This window comes from Benincasa hispida, chromosome 4, assembly GCF_027475165.1.
Source record: "Benincasa hispida cultivar pf3 chromosome 4, pf3_genome.v1.1, whole genome shotgun sequence".
NCBI classification, from domain to species: domain Eukaryota; kingdom Viridiplantae; phylum Streptophyta; class Magnoliopsida; order Cucurbitales; family Cucurbitaceae; genus Benincasa; species Benincasa hispida.
Window position 1 is genome coordinate 55307762 of NC_143481.1, and position 25016 is coordinate 55332777.

Genomic DNA, 25016 nt, shown 5'->3' on the forward strand with positions numbered 1-25016 from the left:
TAAGCAGCTAATGTCTATACTCCTATGGTTAGCTAGATCTTAGATTAATTTCATGCAATTTCTTTATCCTATGGTGTATCTTATTTCTAAGCTATGTGAAAATCCTATTTTTAGGCTTTTAGTCTTATATTCCTTTGTGACATCAATTTACTTCCTAACCTTCTCATTATTAACATTCCACTAGATTGCTAAATTAAGTGGTCAATTTAACTTAACATTTTTTTTCCATAAATTCAATGAAGAAAATACACGAGTCAAAAAGATATGAAGCATAGGCATTACTCAAGCCATAAAATCCTACGGTATCCACATAAATGAATCCCTTAAAGAATTTAGCTTAGGACTAAGAACAAATGAATGAATTTCATTAGATCATAGACTATGATTACAAGAATAAGTTTCAAAATAGTAAGAGATGAAAAGAAATAAAAGTGCAAAATAAACAATGATAATGCTGGAAAATATAGTAGAAAAACTCATTGGAACAATCTCAAACTCTCTTAATCTCTCCCTAGGGTGAATTCTTCCTTTTCAAGGACAAGTTCTCCTTCTACACACATTTTTACGGGGTAGGGTGACTTAGAGCAACTGTGCTCAGAGAAATTTTCGTTCTTGAAATTTTTCTGTTTGGGGAGATAAGATCTTGTCTAAAGGTGGCTGAATTTGAAAGATGCTTGAAAGAGGAAGCTTTTACTATACTTTTATAGGCCTAAATTAGTTGAGGGGACGCCAAAAATTATGCTCCTGAGGTTTAACAGGAAATTTCGATGCTAAAGAATGACTTTGGATCGAGAGAATAAAAACTATAAACGACTTGACAGAATTTCTATAATTAGGGTTTTGATGTGGGCGCATCAACTTCAAGTAATGTGGGTTGTGACAACAAATTCTGCAAAACAGTCAGAATTCCCTGTAAAAGCTCATAAAATCATTTAAAACTAGTGAAAACCTACTTTGGGTAATAAAAGAACCTTCACATGACTAAGTTATCCATTTAAGACTACATGTGGGGTAAAACACATGTAAATGACAATTTTCACCAAGTAAGACTATCAAAATATTACAAAAAAAAAAATAAATAATATGCTTTTCATGACAGGTATCACTTATAAAGAGAACCTGGCTTCTCTAACTCCCTAACATGGGTCCTTTTTTATTTTTTTTTTATTTTTATTTGTAGGGATGATTGCCCTATATTTGAGTTCTAGAGGTGATGATGGATAAGCTGGGAGAGGAGGATTGCTGCAAGTTTATTACTCTTATGTGGTATATGTGGAGTTATCAGAACACTATCAATATCAGTGGGACTATAGCGATGGTTGAGCAAATTCAAAATAAGTTAAACATATCCCATGATGACTTGCCTCATATGTGGTCTAGTAATTTGCTAGTTATTCTGGTGCAAAGCTCGATGAATCAAGTCTCACAGTGTCCCTTCAAGTCTTACGATTGGAAGATGAATGTCGATGCTTCTTGGAACTTTGTGGCCTTTATGGAGGGGTAAGTGGATGCTTCGTGACTCTCTAGGGTGGTCTATCAAGTTGTTGGAAGCCCAAGCCGTTATTGAGGGTCTCAATAATATAATCTCTCAATCCCTCTCTATCGTGGTCGAATCTGATGCCAAAGAGGTGGTGAATCTGATAAACAACTGCTTCATTTGGAAAATGTCTTTTTCTTGTTTTTTTCTCGTGATAGGAATCTAGTTGCTCATTGTATGGCTCTTTTTGCTACCAGTTTTTATTTCTTTTGATCTTTTTATTTCTTCCAATTCGAAAGATTTTAGGAAAAGTTAGGTTTCTAATTTCCCTAATTAGGCTTGCGATGTTATTATGAGCGACCTTTTATTTCCATTGCCCCTTTGAGTTTGAGTCTTTATGTTTATTTATTTTTTAAAAAAACTTGGAGAATAAAAAGATTTTTTTCTTCTAAATTAAATATTGTCATGTCATCAATCCACATCATGTCTCCGTTAGTGGTTTCACTATAGTTAGATGGTTAGAACTGAAAAAATGTATATCCCAAACCTTAATAGTAGAATGTGAGTTTTAAAACTTATGAACCTAAATGCAACCAACTTGCCTTCAAAAAATTTTGTGTATTTTTTTCGAGTGATTATATATATTTGAATCTAACCCAATCGTAGAAGTTGGATTTTGTTTCTATTGGACTTTTTTAGTCATCAAAATTTTCAAAACACTGAAGTAAATGTGTTCTACACTTAGGATTTTTTTTAATGGATCGCCTCTTTCCAGGGGTCTAAATGAAATTTGACCTACTGTTTGAAATCAATTGGAAAATGTTCTTCTACTTGCTTCGATCAACTATTAAATTACCCATTCAATCCCAAGAACATGCACGGTAGCCTGACCTCGAATGTAGATCTCGTTTCTTCCTCACGTCTCTTGCACCTTCCTCTCAACTTTTGATCCTAATAGTGACACCTTTTTCTGGTAATTACTGCGTAAACGTAGATCTCACTTATTCCTTTCGCCTCTTGCTTCTACATCTTGATACTCCATTCTTTACACTTGAAGGTGCATTTTTACTTACTTGACGTATGAAACTGATTGTCTATGATGATTCAATAATTTGTAGAATGTTATGTTGGGATGGTGTCCTAATTCTCCCGGAGTCTCGTTGTTTTGTAAAGATACACATTGTTCAATGAATAAAATAAGTGTTATTTAATTCTGACATTTACTCATATCCAATAAACAAAGCTCCTTGGTTATCTTATGTGAACTTAAGCATGTATATGTGATATACAAGTGGATCATGTCTTAAGTGATAACCTAAATAGGTCTGAAGTAATAGGATTAAGGTGGGATACCTGATTCTGGTGACACTACGGATACGACCCACTTTGTAGAAGTTTGCAAGTGTTGTAAACTACTACAGATGGTAGATCCTAACCATTCATGTGAAGAGGTGCGAGCGGGGGTGTCCTATACAAAGAGTTTGTATAAGACCTGGACCACGAGATGACTAGACTCTGTATATAACGTCATTGATACTAGAGACTTGCATCTCACCTAAACGACCATAGGTGACACGACCTCAATCCTGAGTGTTTTGGGAACTCTTGCCTTTGAGGGTGGTTCTTTGATTAGTATGGGTGAGAGTGGCCAGATTGCCAACTCAATATGTCTACCTTTTTGGAGACTTGTCTGAACTGGGAGCTAGGAACTCAATCCACAAGATGAAATTCACTTATTTCCCGAAGCAAGGATAAGTAGAGAGATTTCTCCCTTAAGGGCTAATTCCAGGGCTTGAATATAGTGGCCACAACTTCTCTTTGGAAGAGAAGACTCAATCATAGTAGAACTATAACTTATGTTCATTAGAGGGATCAGTGGTACTTAAGGAGACAGATGTAACTACAGGGGCATAACGGTTATTGGCCCAGCTGTACTTACGCGCAATCTGTGAAGGGTTATCGCACTGCTGATTGGTTAAGATGGACACATAATATATCTGTGGTAAGGAGAGTTCAGCTGTCAATCTTTAGTGGAGTGTCTAGCAGTTAACGGATGGTGGATCCCATAACTAAAGAGTTTAGTCAGTTATTCACGTACCGTTGGAGCTTCGAGTTACAAGTCCATGAGATCCCTTTGGTAGCTCAATGGATTCAGTTCTTGGTGCTCATTTGAAGTGTTCAAATTGACAAGAGGTATTTTGATTATATATGATATAATTGGTATGATGTATAAGATACATCTAGTGAAGGATTGATGTAAATGAGATTTACATTAAGTACCATGGAATAGAAAAAGAACTATTGTTTATATGTTTTATGAGATAAATATTAAAACTATAGGTTATAAATCTATGATAAGTTGGTTATCATTTATGTTTATAATAATATTAATTATTGGATAATTAATTCTTTTTCTTTTAAATAACCAAAGTAGTGGGTGGTTATTGAATCATGGTAACCGTGAGTTTAGAAGGAAAATAGTTTTCCTATTTTTAAAAGAAGTTTTTACAAAATGCTAAAAAGTTTTTTGAGTTTTCTCTCTGCACAAAAGAAACTTACGAAGTCGTCAAGTAAATTCGGATTTACTAAACGACGGCTGGACGAGCTAAACGATCGTGCAGTATTTACTAAACGATCGCATAGTTTTGCTAGACGATCACTGGCTCAAGGTAAACAATCATGTAGAGTCTGTAGGCAACAGACCGAGCTAAACGATGAGTTAAACGATCGCATAGCTTTTGTTAGATGATCGCTTAGCTTTATCTAAACGATTGGGCATCAACCTATACGATAGGTCTCTGCCATCTCCCACTTGCCTAGTCGTGTACGTGATCAGTATTTCCTCCTTCGTCTGCCTCATTCCAAGTCCAAACAGAGCCCATCCTATGGATTCTCACACCGAGAATATCAAGGTCACTTGTTGGTGGTGTCAGACTCAACTCGACACTGTCGAGGTTTTCTGGAGGCCGTTGTGGTGCTGTGAAGGTCGTGCCATTCGAGTTGCGGAGGAGTTCGTGACTGAATAAATCGTTGAGGACGAGCGCGAAGTGTTCGCGGTGTGTTCGTTACTGTGTTGCGGTCATGTAGATCGAGCGTTCGTGGTCGCTGTTGTTCGAGCGGTCGCGCAACGTAGCGTGGAGACGCTTCTGCCTATGTGCGTAGAGTTTTTCTCATTGTTCATTTGTTGTTCATGCTGTAATTTCTGCATTTGAATTGTATAACTGCTTGTTTGAAGTCGACTATAAATGTATTGTTCATTCATGATTGTAATTTGGAATAATCTTGTTCCGTTGCTTATGAAAATCTCGAATCTGATTTCCTTCATGTTATAGTGTTGATTTTTTCAATACTTTGCAACTGATTTGTTATGAGTTTTTTTTTTAAGGAACGTTACATGTTTATCTTTAATAGTAATTTATGATGTGTTCATCTTAAGGTGACTTAACTTGCAAAACACTTCTTTTTTAAATCGATTTGAAAGGATTGTGGACATTGTTAGGTTATTGCCATTAGAGGGTATAGCTCGTATAACGTGCATTAATTACCAGAAAACAGGTAGTCTCACGGTCAGAATCGATATGTAGGAGTGAGAAGCAAGAGGTAAAAACGAGATACACGTCCACACATTAATTACCAAAAAAATGTGTCATTATTAGAGTCGAGAGTTGAGAGAAAAGAGCGAGAGATGGGAGAAAGAAACGATATCCATGTTTGAGCATCAAACTATCAAGCATGTTTTGGGGATTGAATGAATATTTCACAAGCAGCTAACACAAACAAAAGTAATTTTCATTTGACTTCAAACAGTGGGCCAAATTTCATTTGGACCCTTGAAGAGGGCCAAACTATACAAAAGAAACCTATTAAGTCAATAATTCAAATGTCATATTTTTGTTTGAGTAAACGTCAAGCATTGAGTGGAATCATGTGTACAACAACCGTTTGAATATAATCGTAACAATTTGATTTTTGAACTTTAATTGTTGAACATATTTTCAAGAATTATAATACAAATATCGACTAAATAAAGAGAATAAACATTAAATATTAGAAATGTTTTATCATCACTTTTTTTTCTTTTGAAAAATCTTAAATAATGTTCGTGTAACCTTGTGATCATTGTACATGACACAGCACAAGAAAAGGGTAGCACCAAAAAGCAAGTACCATTTTTTTTTTCCTTCACAGCATAGAACACTAATTATACCATTGATTTTCCCCCATACCTGGCAGGTAAAATTAAAACGTGGTAAATAAAACAATCAAAATAAGATATAAATCAACATTCAAACAGCAAAAATACAAATATAGTCCACTTGGGGTTTCTATTTATAGTCAGAACTTCATCTTTTCCCTATGTTGCATAAATGTTATTTGATGAAAATATCAACCAATATATTTATATATCCATCGATATATGTTCTTATATCCTTAACTAAGTTTGAGAATAAAAACAACTTAATTACTAATCTAAACAAAATTTCTAAATTCTTTGACAGTGTAATATCAATATCGATATCAACATCAATTATTTGAATCCTTCATTCCTTTACAACAGTAACTCCGCCAAGCTACAATTTGTCTTTCTAGATCCATTTAAAAGATGAATCATTAAACCAAATGCCATTCTCAGAACCAACCACAAAAGTTGAGAGAGAGAGAGAGAGAGGGAGAGAGCCACTCAACAGATTTCCATTGCAATGAAATTCCCGACTTTACATCAACCTAACGAAATAAACCTTTCTTTTTCTAACTTTTTTTTTTTTTTTTTTTAACTTTTTGGGAGTGGGGTTAAGGATTCATTTGTAATAAAGTAATAATAATAATAATCAGAAATTAGACTCATCCTCGGCAAATTTCAATAAAAACTTCAAAATTGAATGCTTAGGATCATCCTTGCCTCCTTCATCTTTAATCTTGAAAACACCCTTCATTATTCGAGTGTATAGTCTTTCAAGCTCTGGAATTCCATACTTCCTTGTTCGCTCCAGAAGTACATTCTTCACTGACTCAACTTGGTTCGAAATATAGCAATTGGATACTGAAGCATCTTGCGACCCGTTCCAATCTGTAAGATCGGAGGCTTCTCCACCAGAAGCATCACGCTGATTCCCACCACCCAGACAGGCTTGTGAACTTTCACGACTTGCTTCACTTGTATCGGGCTCCTGGGATGGTTTTGGGGCAACTGAATCTTGATGGGGTGTCTGTTTCTCTTCTGTTTGTATTATGGTTGTTAGAAAGTAAATACCAAGAAATAAGGGAAGAAAAAAATACCAAAAATCAACAATTAGAATGCATCTAAAGATCATTGAGAGCCCACCAAAAAATTCAAACAATTTAAATTTCATTACAAGATACCATGGTTTCTAAAGAATTAATACAGGAACCATCGAGATATACTAAAAGAGAATATAACGTTTGCTAGCATTGTAGGCCATTGGATTTAGAATGGGAGTTTTTTTTTAAAAAAAAAATTAATTTTAAATTAATAAATGAAATAAAAGAGGAAACCCTGATAAACGGGTCCCGTTTGATAACCATTTCGTTTTTTATTTTTGGTTTTTAAAAATTAAACTTATTTCCTCCCCATTTCTTACACTGATCTGAATATTTCTTAACTATAATGGTTGAATTCTTAGCCAAATTCTAAAAACAAAAATAAGTTTTTAAAAGCTACGACCCAGTTAGGTAACCATTTCATTTTTTGTTTTTGATTTTTTAAAATTAAGCTTATTTTCTCCCTATTTTTTAAAATGATAGGTATCTTTTTTAAGTACAATGGTTGAATTCTTAGCCAAAAATCCAAAGAAAAAATAAAATTCTAAAAATTACTTTTTTTAGTTTTTAAAATTTGACTTAGTTTTTTAAACCATTAATAAAAAGAAGATAACAAAGAAATAAATTTGGAGATGAAAGTAGTGTCTCTATAGGCTTAGTTTTCAAAACAAAAAACCAAAAACCAAATGGTTACTAAGGGCCTACTTTTTTAATTTTCAAAATTTGGTTTAGTTTTTTAAACCATTGGTAAAAAGTAGATAACAAAGGAAGAAATTTAGAGGTGAAAGTAGCATCTATAAGCTTAATTTTCAAAAACAAAAACAAAAAACCAAGTGGTTATCAAACGGGGTCCTAAGTCTTAAAAGAGTGTTAGATGTTTACATCAATAAATAGGATAAAAGAGAATTCAAGCATAAAATGATCAAAGGAAAAGAAAGCATCCAAAAATGGCATTCCTTTCACCCGAAGAAACCAGAGAAAGACTCTACGAGGAGCCAACCAATATTGAAGTGAGAAATAAAAAATAGGGATAGATAGAGGAATGGACCAGCAAAAGTATAAGCAAAAGTACAGTGAGCAAACAGGTGATTAGAGTCTCTTGATCACACATAACACACCAAGATGGAGAAAGGTTGATGTATGGCGTTGTCCGTCGAAAATGATTGACCGACAATCTTGACAACTTCAAAGCTAAGTTCCCAATGGAAAGGTAAATCTTCTTGGGATGAGCAACTAGCAAAATCACCAAGTATGATTTTTTTAAAGAAATGAACAATCACCAAGTATGAATTATATAACAAAGGTTCATTTGTCCTCAACAAAAAGAAAAAAAAGAGATTGAAGGAAAGAGGCCAAGACCAATAATCATTAGCTGAATTGAAGAATTGATGAGAGATTTGCCCACTCAACTGATTCAAGGCTCAAATCCCAGGGGCATTAGTGGAAGGAACCCACACATCAGAACCGTACTACTTGGCTGAGAAGTGAGTCTAACAGTATCAATAGCTCCACAACTCAACCAAGAATCAAGCCAAAATGAAAGCAACCATTCCTAAGACAACCGCGAGCATGGATTGCAATAAGAGACAAAGTAAAGCAAATATGACGCAAAGGTGATTTGTATGATCCTCTCAAAATAGGATGAGGCCAAACACAATCAAACTCGGAACCTTCTCCTTATGCATTCCACCTTCTCCTTCGGAACCTTCACAAAAGAAATCACAAACAAGCTTGTCCAAATGGAGGTAATTTTTGTAGGCGGTTTAAATAGTGACATGTAGTAAATCAACATACTAAGCCCTTGTTGCCAATGGGGCGATCGAGAATTATAGAGCTAGAAAGAAGGGGTATTGATTGAGATCGATTTTGAAAAAGCTTGTGACCATGAAGATTGAAACTTTTTGGATAAGGTTTTAGATAGGAAAGGCTTTGGTTATAAGTAGCGTATGTGGATGTGGGCTTGCCTGATGAATGTGAGCTGCTCCTTTCTTATCAATGGGAGTCCTAGAGGTAAAGTGACGGCATCAAGAGATCTGAGGCCGAGTGATCCTCTCTCCCCTTTTCCCTTCCTCTTTGTGGATGTGCTTAGCAGATTGGTGACTAAGTGTGTCAAAGGTAACCTTATTGAGCCCTTTGAGGTGGGTAAGGATAGGGTTCCCCTCTCCTATCTTCAATTTGCAGATGACACCCTTTTCTTCTACTCGGGAAGTGTTAATTCCTTCTTAATGCTGAATCACGTTCTTGCTTTCTTTGAGGAGATGTCAGGTCTGAAGATAAATAGGGGCAAGCGTTGTGTTATGGGTATCTATAGTGAGGAGGATAAGATTAAAAGGTAAGGTGGGCTGAGTGGACAGGATGTGAGGTGGGGAAGTCTTCCCTCTTCTTACCTTGGACTCCCTCTTGGGAATAGTCCAAAGTGTGTTTCTTTATGGGACCTTGTGATTCACAAAGTTCGAGGTAGGTTGGCTTCTTGGAAAAAGAATTTCTTTTCTAAAGCGGGGGTTCTTACTCTCATCAAGTTTGTCCTGAGCAGCATTCCGGTTTATTTCTTCTCTCTTTAGAGCTTCGGGGGAGGTGTGTAAGTGTTTAGAGAGGTGATGTGTGACTTCTTTTGGGAAGGGGCTGATGAAGGGAAAGGAATCAGATTGCACCTTATTAGATGGAAGATTATCGAGAAGCTAATGTCTTTGGGAGGTTAGGAAATTGGGAACCTTAGGACTCGAAACAAAACCCTTTTAGCCAAATGCCTTTGGCACTTTTCCTCTAAGCCCAATTCTTTGTGGCGTAGGGTTATTGCTACTAAACATGGCCCCCATATCCTTTCAAGTGGCTAGCTAAAGGAATTAATGGCACTTATCGGAATCTTTGAAAAGATATTTCGAAAGAGCTCCCTATTTTTGTTCCTTGGGTCTGTTATGTAGTGGGGGATGAGAGAGAGACGTATTTCTGGAAAGATCACTGAGTGGGGGAGAGACCTCTTTGTGGTTCTTTCCTAGGATTATATCATATCTTCTCTTAAAATCATTTTGTGACTGATTTTCTTGTTTGGACGGGGAGCTCTTGTTCTTTCTCCTTCGGGTTCCATCGTGCCCTTTCTGATAGGGAAACATTGGATGTGGTTGCCCTCCTTTCTCTTCTTGAGAGTCATCTCCTTCGCCTTCGGAGGAGAGATGTGAGAGTCTGGAGCCCTAATTCTTTGGAAGGATTCTCATGTAAATCCTTTTTTCAGTGTTTCATTAATCTTGCTCCTGTGGGTAAGTTTGTTTTCTCGTCGCTGTGGAGGTTTAAGATTCCTAGAAAGGTGAAATTCTTTACTTGGCAGGTTCTCCATGGTCGTATTAGTACGTTGGATAGGCTTGTTAGGAAGATGCCTTCATTGGTTGGTCCTTTTTGTTGCATTCTTTGCAAGAAGACGGAGAAAGACTTGGACCATACTTTTGACACTGTGATTTTGCGAGCTTTGTCTAGGATTCTTTTTTCCAGACGTTCGGTTTGATGTGTTCTCATCAAAGAGACGTTAGAGATATTATCAAGGAGTCCATCCTCACTCGCCGTTTGGGGAGACAAGCCGTTTCTTTGGCTGGCTAGTGTTTGTGCTATTGTTTGGGTGTTGTGGGATGAGAGGAAAAGGAGGGTGGTGTTTAAGAGAGTCTGGATGTTGTGGGATGAGAGGAATAGAATGGTGTTAGGAGAGTTGAGAGGGATGCTCGTGATATGTGGTCTATCATTCGTTTTCACGTTTCTCATTGGACTTCGATTTCTAGGGTTTTTGTAATTATCCTATGAACATGATTTTGTATAGTTGGAGTCCCTTCTTGTAGAAGGATTCTCCTTTTTTGTAGGCTTGGTTTCTGTATGGCCATGTATTCTTTCATTTTTTTCTCAACGAAAGTTGTTCTTATTAAAAAAAAAAACATACTAGAAAGGTTGGCTTGGATTAAGGTGTGCCTACCTCCATTTGAAATAGGACATTTCCAACCATGAAGCTTGTCCTGAGTTTTGGCAATGTCCTTTTGAAATATCCTTCTTTTGAAATGGATTTAGAAAGGGTAGCTTGGATTAGGGTATGCCAACCTCCTTTTGATACAGAAGGATACTCCTCATCATAGAGGAATAGTCCCTACAATGCACCAAAGCAACCTCCTAAGACACCCCCTAAAGCACCGACTTCAAAGGGAACAGACAAACTGGCAACCCCAAAAGATGATCAAGATCCTCCCCAAATAAGATCCTCAAACTGCATTCTAGAGTGTTGCAGAGCAGCTAAGGTAACTATTTTCTGGGTAACAAGAGGAAACCAATAACTCGAGTGGGAGAGTGTAAGTCGAAGAGGATTCCCTCACTTTCCTCAGTAAGGAACGTGCATGACATCATGCACGGCTAGCCCTAACCATTAAGCCTTGTGAAAATTCAAGAGTGGTTATTGAGTCCTCAGTTGATCTCCAGCAGCTTAATGTTTTTAAGCTCACAGATGTGGGCTCTGGTACTGAAAGAAGCAGTCAAATTTGGAAATTTGGAAATGAGAGAAGTACCTAATAATCTTTTTTTTTTTTTTTTTGATATAATGAAAAGAAAGTAATGCTCAAAAATAGGGTAACCTGTGAGAAAACTGAATTACAATGAAAAGATAAAAGAATTCCAATCGAGAAAGAGATCCTAAATAGAGTAGATAGCAAAATGCTTGGATTGGGAGCACTAGGAAAAAGCTTCAAGTAAAGAACCAAAACAATCATTCCATGTAAACAAATTATCTTGAAAGCTCCTCTGCAAATTTTTTATTATGGACACTTTGTTTGGAAGTAAGTTGACAGAAAGACACCAAAAACGAAGCCTAAACTAAAATGGGAGCCTTTTTCTTCACCAATGTAGCTATGATCTTTCGGTTTAGTTTAATTACTAATAGTGTTTTACTAATTTAAGCCAGTGAGAGTGTGGAACAGCTTTTGCCATGATGGGTTTTAAAAGAAAACAAGTTAATAAGGGAGAACGGGAGCAAATCCATTTTTGAGCATTGTGAGAGACAAATCAAATAATATGTTAATGAGAAGATTGAAATTGGGGGGTGTATTATAAAGCTAGGATCATCCCAATTGCTAGTTTAGAATGAGAGTAAAAATCACAGACTTCTTACATTAAATTGAACGTTTTCACGTTGACAAGAACAAGGATCATCTCACAACTAAATTTCAACTGCCCAAACCTATAGAACTATCCACATGTAAGGAACAGAAAAACACATCACAATAAAACATTCCACTCAAGCACTAGTTTAGCCAACCCATGGTGGTCTGGTCTAATTACGTTATCAAGCAATCAGTGAATGTACTAAAAAAGCAAGAACCCATAACCAAGACAGAAGATTTTTTAGCTGATTCCTTTAACCTCTAGTTTAGCCAACCCAACAACCGGTGAGTACTAAGAAATAACAATTGCTAGCAGTTGGTACCTAAGCCAATGTCACATCAAAGGAAGCTAGATAAAATTAAACTTTTATGGGAGACCTAATCTTAACTCTGTCAATAAGCTCATTTTCATGCTTGGAGTATACAAGATGTATAATTTAACCACATCTGTATTTAGAGCTTGCAGTGGGGCAGGGCTACTTAAGCAGCAAACCAATATTTCTTCAGAAATTCATGATTTAAGAAATATATACAAAACATACAAAAAGTGAGTTCATAATACCTGCATGATGAGCAGCATCCATATTCTTCTTTGGGCGCTTTAATGCCTCGTAACTTCGATTGAAGTCAACCTCTGGCTGGACATTACGCAATCGAGCACTAGCTCGAGTAACAGTTCCCAGCTGCACAGCTGGGGCAGATGGAAACATAGTTCCCCCAAGTTCATCTGGCACGTTCAATGGGCCACCTTGGGCAGCTATATGGTCACAGAATGCAATCAGTGCGGGATCCATCTGTGTCAGCATTCCATGGACCTGTGGATAGGGATATCTATACTGATAAGCCACTCAACTTTTGAAGAAAAAGAACTCAAGGAAAACAAACAAATGAACATACAGCATCGCGAAGTTCGTAAGCTCTGCTAACAATCCTGGCACCATTGTAATCATCTCCATTATAAGCCTGAAACAAATACAACGTATATTCTCATAAACAAATATAGGAAAGAAAACCTCAGTAGAAGTGAACCCTTTCTTTTGTTTCATGGAGTTGAGAAACACAAACACTGGTGTCGTTAAAATGATTGAAGAACAAAAACAAGCCCAAGTCACACACACATAATGAGTATGAATGGATGCAAAGAAATCACAAGGATAGACAAAATTCTGGCATTTACAAGTCTGCTGCTTCCCATTTCCTAGACATTTAAAAATGAAAGTCCATAGTGATACTGAGGCCCACACAGAATTATCAGAGAGTAGAACACCCCCCAATTGAAATATTTAAGTTAATTTTTATTTGGACGTTAAATAATTTTCTACATATTTCATTTATTTTCCACACATAATCATAATAAATATTATTTATTTATAATTTAGTTTAGAACTTCTATGATACAAAAAGCAGTACCTTCGCATTAGAAACAATAAGATCGACATCTTGAATAAATGCTGAACATGTAATATACTGCCCAGAGTCAACATGTTGAAGCAATGTAGCCATGTCCATTGGGTTCTGGACAACTGAGCGGTAATTGGGAGCATCCTCATCAAGAACAGGGTAATGGAAGACGGTAAACCTTTTGTCATATAAAATTCTGCAAAGGAAATACAAGATCAGTTTAAACAAAGAATGACATTGAAATCAAATTTAAAAAGTAAAGGGACATGTGAACTGTTCAATCAAATCTTGAAAGCTGCCAAATAGTCAATTCCCTATTATTTATTTATTTATTTTTTTTTTTGGGGGGATTAAGTGTGACTCAATTCCCTCTTAATTGATTGGCTCATAATTGTTGTAGGAAACTAATCTTAATCCTAATCACTTAAGGATTAGACCAAGATACCCTAACTTACCCTAATCCTACATTCCTACTACATCATCATTAGTGAGATAGATGATTAAAAAGATTGGGAAAAGAGTTTTGATAGGGAGTACCATCTGTATGTATTTGGTTATCATATAGATGGCATTCCCTGTTAATAAGATAGGTGATTAAAAAAGATTGGGAGCACATTTTTCCTTTTGAACAAGTAGCCTTTGTTCTCTCTCTCCCTCTCTCAATGAACTTAGGCGCCACCACAGGTCCTAACCCTAGTTGTCGGCATCTACACTGACACTCCTGAAATAGCCAAGTGTCAGTGTTGGACACTGACATGCTCCCGATACGTGCTGACATGTAAACTCGTGTCTTATTATTTTAATGTTATTTTTGTATTTTCTGACATGCTGCAACACGTAGTTTTGTCAGCCCATTTCTCTCTAAATCTTAGGGTCTTTCAGCACTCACCCATTGATTGATCCATCGTCATTTAACTGTTGCAGTCCAGTTGCCTTTGCCTTAGGTTTACGATCGTGGCCCCAATTCTCTCTCATGCACACTGTGTCTCCTTGAAGAATCCAAATCCTAGCTTCAGTGGTTGTCTGCAGTCACTGCTTACGCCATCATGTCTCCTTCCTCGTACGTTGTTATCAACGCTGTTGGTCAGTGCCATCACCAGAGGAAGAAAGGAGTTGTTCTTACTGCTTTCACCACAGTTTGTATGGTTGCCGCCAGAAGGAATTTGATTAAAGATGCTTTGGAAGACAATCATTTTAAGGACTGTTTTGATTAATCCTTTCATGTCAGACGAGGCTTTACTAAATTTCAAGAGTGGGAACTCCTTAAAGGCTCATGAATCTATAGGAAAATGGAGACTCTAAAGAGATCTTCATTTACTTATTCAAAAGTGGTCTCAAGAAAAGAATGGATCTCCATCAAGAACTTGCCTCTAACGTATTAGGGATGTATCACATTGGAAGCTATCGGCCACTACTTTGGTGGCTTTGAAATAATTTTCCAATTCTTTGGACTTTGAAGGAATTTTAAAAGTGAATGATGATGTAATCATGCACCAACTAAGACTCGGGATATTTATAAAAATAAAAATAAAAAAAAGTTCTAGAGACTCGGGACACTATAGTCGCAGAATTAAGGATTGGTTTTTTTAATGAGTCTACTTTGTATGATTATCATCAATCTTAATCACCAAGCTCTTGGGAATCCTTTGGGTTACATGGCTGTCAACCACTAGTTTAAGGAAAGAGGCGAGGCACCCAAGGTCCTTTGTGCCTCAAATGCAGTTGGGGCGAGTGATTTCAATCATGCGTTCGTGCCTTTGGTCGCCTTGGGTTGCCTCTCTCATGCGTTCGTGCCTTTGGTCGCGTTCGTGCCTTCGATATTCGATGATGCTTTACTTTTATTTTTTGTTCATGTTTTACTTTTACCATTTAGTATTAATCTTTTAAGGCTTTGAAATTTTATGTGACTATGCATATATAAACTTATGCCCTCTCTATACTATTCACTGTGCTTCGCTTCACTCAGACGGTTTTTTGCTGCCTCTCACCTTGAGGCAATCAACGGGCTATTCACCTTGAGGTGCACCTTGTGCATTGAAAAAAATGATTATTAAAGCTCCATTAAAGCTCTCCCCTAGCATCACCTTTTGAGATTCCTAAATCTCCTTTTGAGTCGTCCATTAAAGCTAGAATCCCCAAAGCCTTTGACTGTTAGAGGTTAAAAATTCTGACACTGTTGCTTAGTCCTTATACTAAAACTTGGAAAAGTGAGCCTATCATTTCTTCTGAGTCACCCACTAAGGATAATGTTATGGATCCTGATTTAATAAAAGAAAATTGTTCACATCTATTGGTCACCTCTATAAGACAAGTGGGTAGTCAGAACTTCTCGACAATATCTCCTCTTCAAAGCCATCAGCCCCCATTCCAAGTGGGTACAGTTTTTATTATGCCGTCATTCAACTCTTGTTTTCATACAGCTTTTCTTTGGAGGTGAGTTTTGTTTGATGGGTCCTATTTGTTTCTCGGTCGTTCTCTTTTGATTGAATTCATTTTAGGACCTTGTTGTATTTTCTAGTTCAATGTTATTTTTCACTCTCGTTCGGGGTTTACTCTGAGTTATTCAACCAAGATTCATCTACCTACGTGTTCCTATTGGTAGAAAATATGGGGATCGGTTCTTAATAACCTCCTTGTTACTTCTCTCGTTTGCAAGGCCTTGTTAAAACCATTAATCGTTTAGAAAAGATTATTAGAGACTTCTTGTGGAATGATATTTATAAATCCAATCAACCAACTCGTCAATTGGAATTGGACCTCTCTTCCTACAATGTGGGGGCCTCTAAATTGGCTCTTTTCGTTAAAAAGAAAAAAAAAATAGTGCCCTCGTGGAATGATATTTATAACCCAATCAACCAACTCGACAATTGGAATTGGACCTCTCTTCCTATGATGTAGGGGGCCTCTAAATTGGCTTTTTTCGTTAAAAAGAAAAAATAAAATAGTGCCCTCCTTGTGAAATGGCTTTGGAGATTCTGCCAAGAGTAAAATGCCCTAAGGAAATGAATTATTAGTGCTATTTATGGACTTGTTAACCTTGGATGGAGCACCAACTTGCCCAAAAAGAAAAGGAAGTTAGATTATGGTCTGATATTTTCATGCACGAGGTACAGTTTTTCAATTTTACTGATTTCGTAGTGAGTGAGTGAAGCAAATTCAGCTTTTGGGTTGATTATTTGGTGCAATCCTCAAACTTGTGCAAAAATTTTCGCACATTTATGCCAATTTCTCCAAAAAAAAAATGTTATTGTTGATGACTAGAATGATTTGATTCAAGTCTCGGACTTGGGAATTAGAAGATTCTCAAATAGAGGTGTACTGTTGCTGCCTTCATGCAACATCTTAATTTCTGAATGAATGACAGTAATCGGAATCGTTTGAAGTGGAAGATCGATCCCTCTGGTGGTTTCTCAACTAAATCTACTTTCTTAAACCTACAAAGGCGATCTCAAATAACACCTTTCCATGGTGAATCTGAATCTCATCTAGAAGCTTAAAGTTCCAAAAAAGTGTAGGAGGAATCTCAGGATCGCTTGTTTCTTCATAGTGAATTTGCTGCTAAAGGGTGGACCGGACCGGCTTGTTCAAAAATATTGGTTTTGAGAAGAAACCTATCTTGATCTCCTAAACTATAAAAAGTATCTAATAGGTCCTTGAACTTTCATGTTTGCATTTGGTCCCCAAACTTTAAGAAGTTGGTCCTTAAACTTTCAAGTGTCCAATAGGAAAATTTCATGTCTAAATTTCAAGTCTAATAGATCTTTGACCCATCTGACCTTTTTCAACTTATGAACCTACTAAGCACAAAGTTGAAAATTTAGGGTCCTACTATACATAAAACTAATATTATATTATATCTAATAGATCCATTAAATTATTAAAAAAAAAAGTCATACATCTATTAAATACAAAATTGAAAGTTCAGACCTTAGTAGACACTTTTTAAACTTCAAAAACCTTTCACTGACTAAACTTCTGATTTAACCAATTTTCGAAGTCACTGATTAATGTAATAATGCAGCAAATAAAACTCAGTAGTACAGAATAAAATGACAATAAATTTAACAAGGATACAATGGTGCAAGTGAAGACCATCTCACCGATTGCAAACATCTCTAAGGCACATTCTTAAACGCCGAAGGGCATGCTGTTCAGCTTCTAACTTGGCTTTTAACTCAGAAGCCTTTGGTCCACTGGCTACTACTGGAGCCTTGGGAAGCTCAGGAAGGGATCCAGACACTTGCACTTTTTTATCCATGCCCTCCAGCAAAACCGAGGAAGCAGCCTCGATTAAATGGGTAAAAAACAAAGACTTATCTTCACTGGACGGAGGACTAACTTGATATCTGCTAATTAGAAAAAAGTGAATAGAACATTAGGTTGGAAGTAATTTTTCACGAACAAAACAATATTATTAGCGGATATCTTTTCTATGCTATACAAAAGATTATGATGAGAGAAACCATAAAAGCGGAACCATTCATCTCTTCAGTCAATCAACTATCAAGTACCTTTTTCTTAATAAACTACTGTAATTAAAAAGAACAAAAATATAGGTGATCAAAGAAAGTGAAGAATCAGAAGGGAAAAAAACTAGGAAAGAAGATACAAAGAGATCAGTTAGAATGTACAAGATTCCAGCACCTGCTAAGCACCCACATCCCAAAATATCTTGCTATATATTTTTTTAGCACATTCTAACAAAAACAGTCAAAAGAATAAAATAAATAAGGGAAGCATCCTCTATCATGAAATGGGGGTAAAGGAATCACATGAGACTTACAAAATTGATAAAATACCTAGACTGAGATATTTTTCCAAAACAATCGGAGTCTTTTCAGAAGAAACAAAATATCTGATTTTAATATATATATCCAAATGTCAAATATGCATCATATGATAAAAGAACAAGGTTAAATAATTTCATGGTACAGTCAAAGTAAATGAAGACATACATCCCGCGATCAGGAAAAATCATAGAAGCTTTCTCATCAACTTCGGCCAGCGAGACTAAGGATGTCCCAAGCAGTAATATGGGAAGGTCAGAAGGTAGCTCCTCTAACAGAGTCAATAAAACAGCCCTCAACTGCTGATCTGCCTGAAAAATCAACCATCAAAACAACCTCGCATATTAAACAATGTTAGAAAGAACACTCATAAATTTTACGAAGTACAAAGTTTTTGAAACTAATTAATGAATCAACATAGAATATCTTGAATAACGAACTCACTGTCTCCCACCAACGGTGAAACTGAGGTAGGTAGAGTATCGATGGAGTAGTCCTCCTTGCTTCACCAAATATATGTACCAATGCTTCCTCAGGTGTCTTTGCACTGGGATCAGAAAGCAGCGACGGAAGTCCCAGAGAATGAACAGGAAATTTCTCCAATTCATGTAAAATCGCAGGACCAAGATGATCCTGTAAAACTAAACCAGTAAGTACATTTAGTTGGTCGCTCCAAAATGATCATAGAGAAATATCAGAAGGTTCCAAGACAATTACCAACCCAACGTCATCACCACCACAAAGCAAAAGTCGAGGTCTACACACTAGTGGAATTGCAGATCCAAAAGAAAGCATGGAAAGTTTGGCAAACTCAGATGATGCTGCTAATGGAAAGGCATCAGATAAGAAAATCATGGCTTTATGAAGATGTCTTTGCAAACATGGTGCAACTACAGAAGATAGCGGCCGAGAATGCACTACAGCCCCTCGATGAGCAGCAGGAGTAATTGTGGACATGGCTTCAACAAAATGATACTTCTCAACCTTGACAGATTCAACATCTATCAGAAACTTGTCATCACTGGTGTAAACCTGAGGATACTTTTGGCGGAAAGCTCGAATTGCAGCCTCAGTGCAGAGGGCCTTCAAATCAGCACCACAATAACCTACACAAGTAGCAGCAAGTTCTGATCGAAGCTCCTCTGAAGGAGGATTCTTCCACTTGCGAGTGTGAATGGTCAAAATCTCAGCCCGTGCATCACAACCAGGCAATGGAAAGTTAAATTCACGATCAAAACGACCAGGGCGGCGTAGGGCTCCATCGATAGCATCAATCCGATTAGTAGCTCCAATCAATACAACCTGCCCGCGAGAGTCTAGTCCATCCATCAAAGCAAGCAATGTGGAAACGATGGAATTATGAATTTGCTCCTGTTTGCTTGATCTAACTGGAGCAAGCCCATCAATTTCATCAAAGAATATGATAGAAGGCTGGTTCCTTTGTGCTTCTTCAAAGAGCAGTTTCAATTGTCGCTCAGCCTCACCCACCCACTTGCTTAGAACATCAGCACCCTTCCGCATGTAGAAACTGACCTTTTGGCCAGCCTTTGATGCAGCACAGGCTAATGCTCTAGCAATTAATGTTTTCCCAGTACCTGGAGGCCCACATAACAGCACCCCTCTTGGTGGAGTTATATGATAACTTGCAAAGAAATCGGGGTAAAGTAAAGGAAAGAATACCATCTCCTTCAAAGCATCTACATATTCTGACAAGCCACCAATGTCATCAAAGCTAACACTTTCATCAACTTGTACAGGTTGAATATCTGCCCCACCCTTAGAGCTTGGTCCAGCAGTTTGAATACCAGAAGTTAAACTTGAAAATGCATCACTTTGGTGACCCCAACCAGATGCTGCAATATTCAATCCCCAAGATGCAGTCCCATGCATGTCCAATCCTCCAAACAGCCAAGGTGGGCCAGATCTACTTCCACCTCGAGCCCATGGTATACCGGGAGCTTGGTCCAGCTCATCCACAAGAAGAGAATCATCAGAATCTTCAATCCTCGCCATACGACGTTTGTGAACTCTAGATCCACCCCTCCTTACATCTCTCCCAACCTTAGTACCCATTCCTTGATGTAATACTCTGCGAGGAGATCTTGGTCTTGGTTTACCTTCACCTATAGACAGTCTCCGAGCATCGGGACGATTTCGAAGATCATATCGTCTACGTCCGTCCTGTTCTTCTTCACCTCCTTCATCATCACCATCTTCCTCACCCTCATCCTCAGGTTCAGGCTCACCTTCATCATCATTTTGAATATCATCCACATCATTATCCTCTATATCATTCCCATTTTCAATCCCATCTTGGCTTCCTTTATCTTCTGAGCTACCTTGCTCATCATCTGATTCTGAATTCAATCGGTCTCTAGAAACTAATCGTGAATGACGTGGTCGTAATCCCTCGCGCCTAGGAGTTGGTCGGTTCTCCATGTTTTTTTTATGCTTTGGAGAAGAAAAAACATTTTTATTTGAGTTATTATCCCTCTGACTCCTCAGTATTTTATACTTGGGACTCTGCAACAAGTTTATTAAGCTTCAGTACGTGTGGTAAATGAAGGTAATATTTCCATAATACATTTTGAAGCATCTAACGAACCAAAGTTAGGTTGAGGAAGAGAGAGAAATCTTGGAACAACATTAAATCTCACCATTATGTCTTCATCTTCAGAATCTGTGTAACCACTAAAATTTGTACGCCTCCTCTTCTGTCGTTGAGACCGCCGCAAATTTTTTTCAACTGGCTGAAAAATACACACAAGATAATATAAAAGTCTGAGAAATGGCAGAGTTTAAAGGAGAACAACCCTGGAGAGTAAAAGCTTATAATCATTAACTTGTATGAGAGTGTATATATATATATATATATAGATGTACATAGATATATATCCTTTTACCTACTCTGAATGAGTCAATTTTAATCTTGAGCATTCTATATCATCTAATTGAATTTCAAAGTAAAATAAGAATGTTGAAGTATTGACCTAACCCATCAGCTTACACTTTTGGGTTAGTTGGAGATTAAATAAAGTAAGAGTGCTAAGAGTAAACCAAGAAATCATGTAAAATTCAACCATAAAACACCTAAAATTAAGACTGAAATATCCAAGCCCAAGCCAGGCCACAAAAACATCCAAATCTAAGAACAAAATAAAGCAAATATAGGAATAGCAAAACTCAACACCAAATATACAAATCCAACTAAAAAGCATCCAACAAAAAAGTATAATCCATACACGAGAGTATGCCTCCAAAGGCTAACCACAATGCACAAGAAGAAAAATGAAAACTTAATCGATTGAAGATAGCAATTAGATGACACTAAAACTAAGGTTAAATTTTGAGTCGCTCAACTAAGTACATGGGCAAAAAGTGAACTTTCTCCCACTCTTTTTATATGAAAAAACAATATCATGTTAATAAAAGACAAAAAACTAAAACTAAAAAAGGGAGCCAACAAAGGATGATAACAAGAATAGCTCCAATCATATAATAATGGCATTTCCACCAAGATAGGTTCCATAAATAAGCTAAAACAAAGCCTCAAAGCTTAGAAAGCCCCATGACAAATAGAGGAGTTTGAGGAGGAGTTTGAGGAGCTTATTCCAAACCACCACAGCATAAGAGCAAAAGAAGAACAAGTGTTGACTGTCTTCCCCATCCTTTATGCACAACACCCACCCCAAGAAGGAGACCAATACCAGTTTGGCATTCTTCTCTATCATCTGTTGTAGGTGTTTATCCCTTAGGGATTTTAGTAGATAAGGTTAACAAAGGGGCTGATGATATCTTCAGAGGTTGCATTTACCTTGCTGTCCCTGGACTTTACAGAATAACCATCCTCTTGTTTAAGAGTCCATTTTTTCCTGTCTCACTAATGGTGAAATTTGTGAGCCAACTAAGAAAGACAGCCCACTCCTGCCCTCAATCTCCAAATTGGTACTGTTCCTTCTAAATTTGAGATCCCAGCCAACAGAAGAGAATGATCATCATGAAGAGCCTAATTTGAGAGTAGTGTTTAAGAGCCTGGGTTTTCCTAAAAAAAAACCGTGTCCCCCTTTCGAACTTCACATGTATACCATTTATCAGCCTTTTCCAGCAGTTTGTTAATTGTAGCCATGTAAGTTCTCCACTTATTCCCAAATCCTTTAGTCCTTAGAACCTTATCTAAACACTCTTGATCCAATCTTTCGTTTCAAGATAACAAATATATAAAAGGGAAAAAGCATGTCTTTCCAAGCAACCAAGAATACAAAAGTGGCTCTTCAGTCAACTTTAATATAAGAAATTATAAATACATCCAGCTTTCAAATGTTCTTTTTACTGTCTAGCCATATTTTTAGATACAGTTTCACAAAGAGTGACGTATGTTGTTGCATATATACAGTTCCTATATAGAAAAATCAAGAATTGTGTGCTAGAGATTAATTTTTAAACTAGAATTCATTCTTTCTATAATCAATGCTTTGCCCATAAGACCTTTTGAATTGATATAAGATATAGGATATAGTTCTCACAACAGCATTAGCAGTTGGCATGGATTGCTTCTTTGGACGGAGCATCTTGGCAATTCTAGTAGCTGGGGTTCTTTTCTTGTTGGGTTTGAAGGTTGCAGAAGAACCATAATACACATATGGACGACCATATGATATTGGCCTCCTCCTTGGTCGAGCACTTGTGCGTAGTGGGCTGGAGACTGGTCCATCCCCTGAACCAGTTTGCTTTGGATACATGGGCGATGTAAGAGCTAGATTGGATTGATATAATTCCCCGTGAGTGCTTCTGAAGACAACATCTGACAAGAAATTATTCTCATCAGTTTTCAGCCAATGGCTGAGCAAATAGAACCGTAATAAACTAACTTAGCCAACATGCATTTTCACACCAATATATGCATAAATGTCTGTAATCACATCCCATCAATGATATTGTTTCCTACCCCAAAAGATAAACAGCCATTTTATTAACAATGGGCTTTTCAGATATCCAACTAACATCATGATCCGAAAACCAATGTGAAATAACGGATGAGAGATCAAGATATCCCTAGTTAAGTTCTGCCGTTCACCATGCCATTACCATCGCTTTGTCAACAATATACTGAACATAATAGCTATCTCTTTTCCCCTCCTCCCAAAAAAAAAAAAAAAAAAAATTGATAATGGATATCAGAGGCACTTTCTTAGACTTGATCATTGAATTGAAGTACTCAACTGCGACTACGAGCACCTGTATATGTCACATTCAGCACAAATTCACAAGGTACAAACCACATTACTTCCTTTTATGTACTTTCTTATTAAATCTCACGGCCTTGCATGATCATCTCCTAAATACTAATTAACATACGCCCTGCCACTCTCTCGCTACGAAAAACAAACACATCCCAGGAAGAACAATCTAATCATGAGTCTAAAAAAATTAAAAATAAAAACAAAACAAAAGGGTAACACCTTTGACCAACCAAGTATTGTTCATGATTTATGCACAAGATAACAGCAACCTTGAATAGCAGAGACATTAATAATAAATAGTTGCATTGCATGCTAGTAAAACAAACCTGAACAGCTTCTGTCCGCGCTCTCGCCTAGTGTAGCCCCAGAACGAAGGAATATCCCAGGCTTCAAGAATCAAGACAGTCTGATCAAAATATCACCAAAGAAGAAAGAAGCATTCCCAGAGCTGGAAAAAGGAATTGAAAGAGGGGGAAGAAGAAAGGGGAGAGGAGAATGAAGAACGTACAGGAAGTGGGTAATTTGAGAGAGATTCAATAGGTGTAAAATTGCATTTGAGTGAAGGAACTTAGGTAGGATGAGGAAGAAGACGAAGACTGGGGAAGAAGGAAGATCGAAGCTCAAGAAAAACAGAAATTTTTTCCATGGGGAAGACGGAAGAGAGAGTGCATGGCCTCAGCTAGGGCTTTCGTGGGCCGTCGATTTCTAGGGCCTTTAATGGGCCGTCGATGAAATTGTATTCGGATCTTACCGTTGAACCCGACCCGACCCGACGCGATGTTCCTTCGAATATGCTTTTGAATGGAATTGTCCTTTCTTGTGTTTCCTATTCCTCTAAGATACTAGAAAACCTTTTTTAAAATTTCATGCACGTCCGATTTTATATTAAAACGTGTTTAATAAATCGTGAGGTTTATTTTTTAATCGTAAAGTTGTTGACTTGTTTGAGATTAATTTTGTTATCTTGAGCGTGTAAGTTTTTCTTTTGTAATTGTGTTGGAAATTCGGTTGTACATATACTTGTTTAGGTTGCAATTAGGTTAGAGGGTTTTATTGAGTTGAGCGGATCTCTTCTTTCATGAAAGATGGTGAGATGTGGTGGGGTTTGCAAACTTTTTAGGGTGGTTATCCTCTGCTTTGAACGATGATAGTCTCTTCCCCGTACTTAGTTCTTTTTCTAAATTTATTGTTTATTTCACTTATTTAAAAAATCGTGTTTAATCAAGATTTAAATTATAAATTTTTCATTTCTTAAGTTATTGGACTTTTAATTTTGCATTTAATAAGCTTTGACCTATTTGACATATTTTTAAATTTATAAATTTATTAAACACAAAATTTGAAAGTTCGAAAGAGATTTATCTGACACATAGAAACTTTTAATTTAACTTGATTGTAAATCGTACTATCTAGAAAAAGAAATTATGTTTCTTTAGAACAATAGAGGGTAGAGGGACTAAAATTACATATCTCTTACTCGCTTATACATTCTTATGTCAATTGAGCTAGTTTGTTAATAATTTTAAGTAATTTTGTTGTGTTGCTTTTAGAAAACTTTTGTAAAAATTTCATGTTTACATCTACATTCAATTATATATAAAACGTGTTTGATAAATCTTAAAATCTTAAAATTTTCATTTAATAAGCTACTTAATTTTTAATTTTAGTTAAATAAGCTTGGATCTATTTGACATATTTTCAAATTAAT

General features: G+C 36.8%; 1 protein-coding gene across 1 annotated transcript; it reads right to left on the reverse strand.

The window, feature by feature from the left end:
- Window positions 1-6151: 6151 nt before the first annotated feature.
- LOC120074935 (cell division cycle protein 48-related / CDC48-like protein) lies at window positions 6152-23989 on the reverse strand. The gene is made up of 11 exons (XM_039028042.2): window positions 23635-23989; window positions 22592-22869; window positions 20726-20818; window positions 18786-20591; window positions 18513-18701; window positions 18237-18379; window positions 17382-17627; window positions 13291-13477; window positions 12778-12843; window positions 12443-12695; window positions 6152-6695 (listed from the first exon to the last, which is right to left on the reverse strand). The coding sequence occupies exons 2-11, from the start codon at window positions 22805-22807 to the stop codon at window positions 6307-6309; spliced, it is 3588 nt and encodes a 1195-aa protein (XP_038883970.1). The 5' UTR covers window positions 22808-22869; window positions 23635-23989; the 3' UTR covers window positions 6152-6306.
- Between the last annotated feature and the right edge of the window lie 1027 nt (window positions 23990-25016).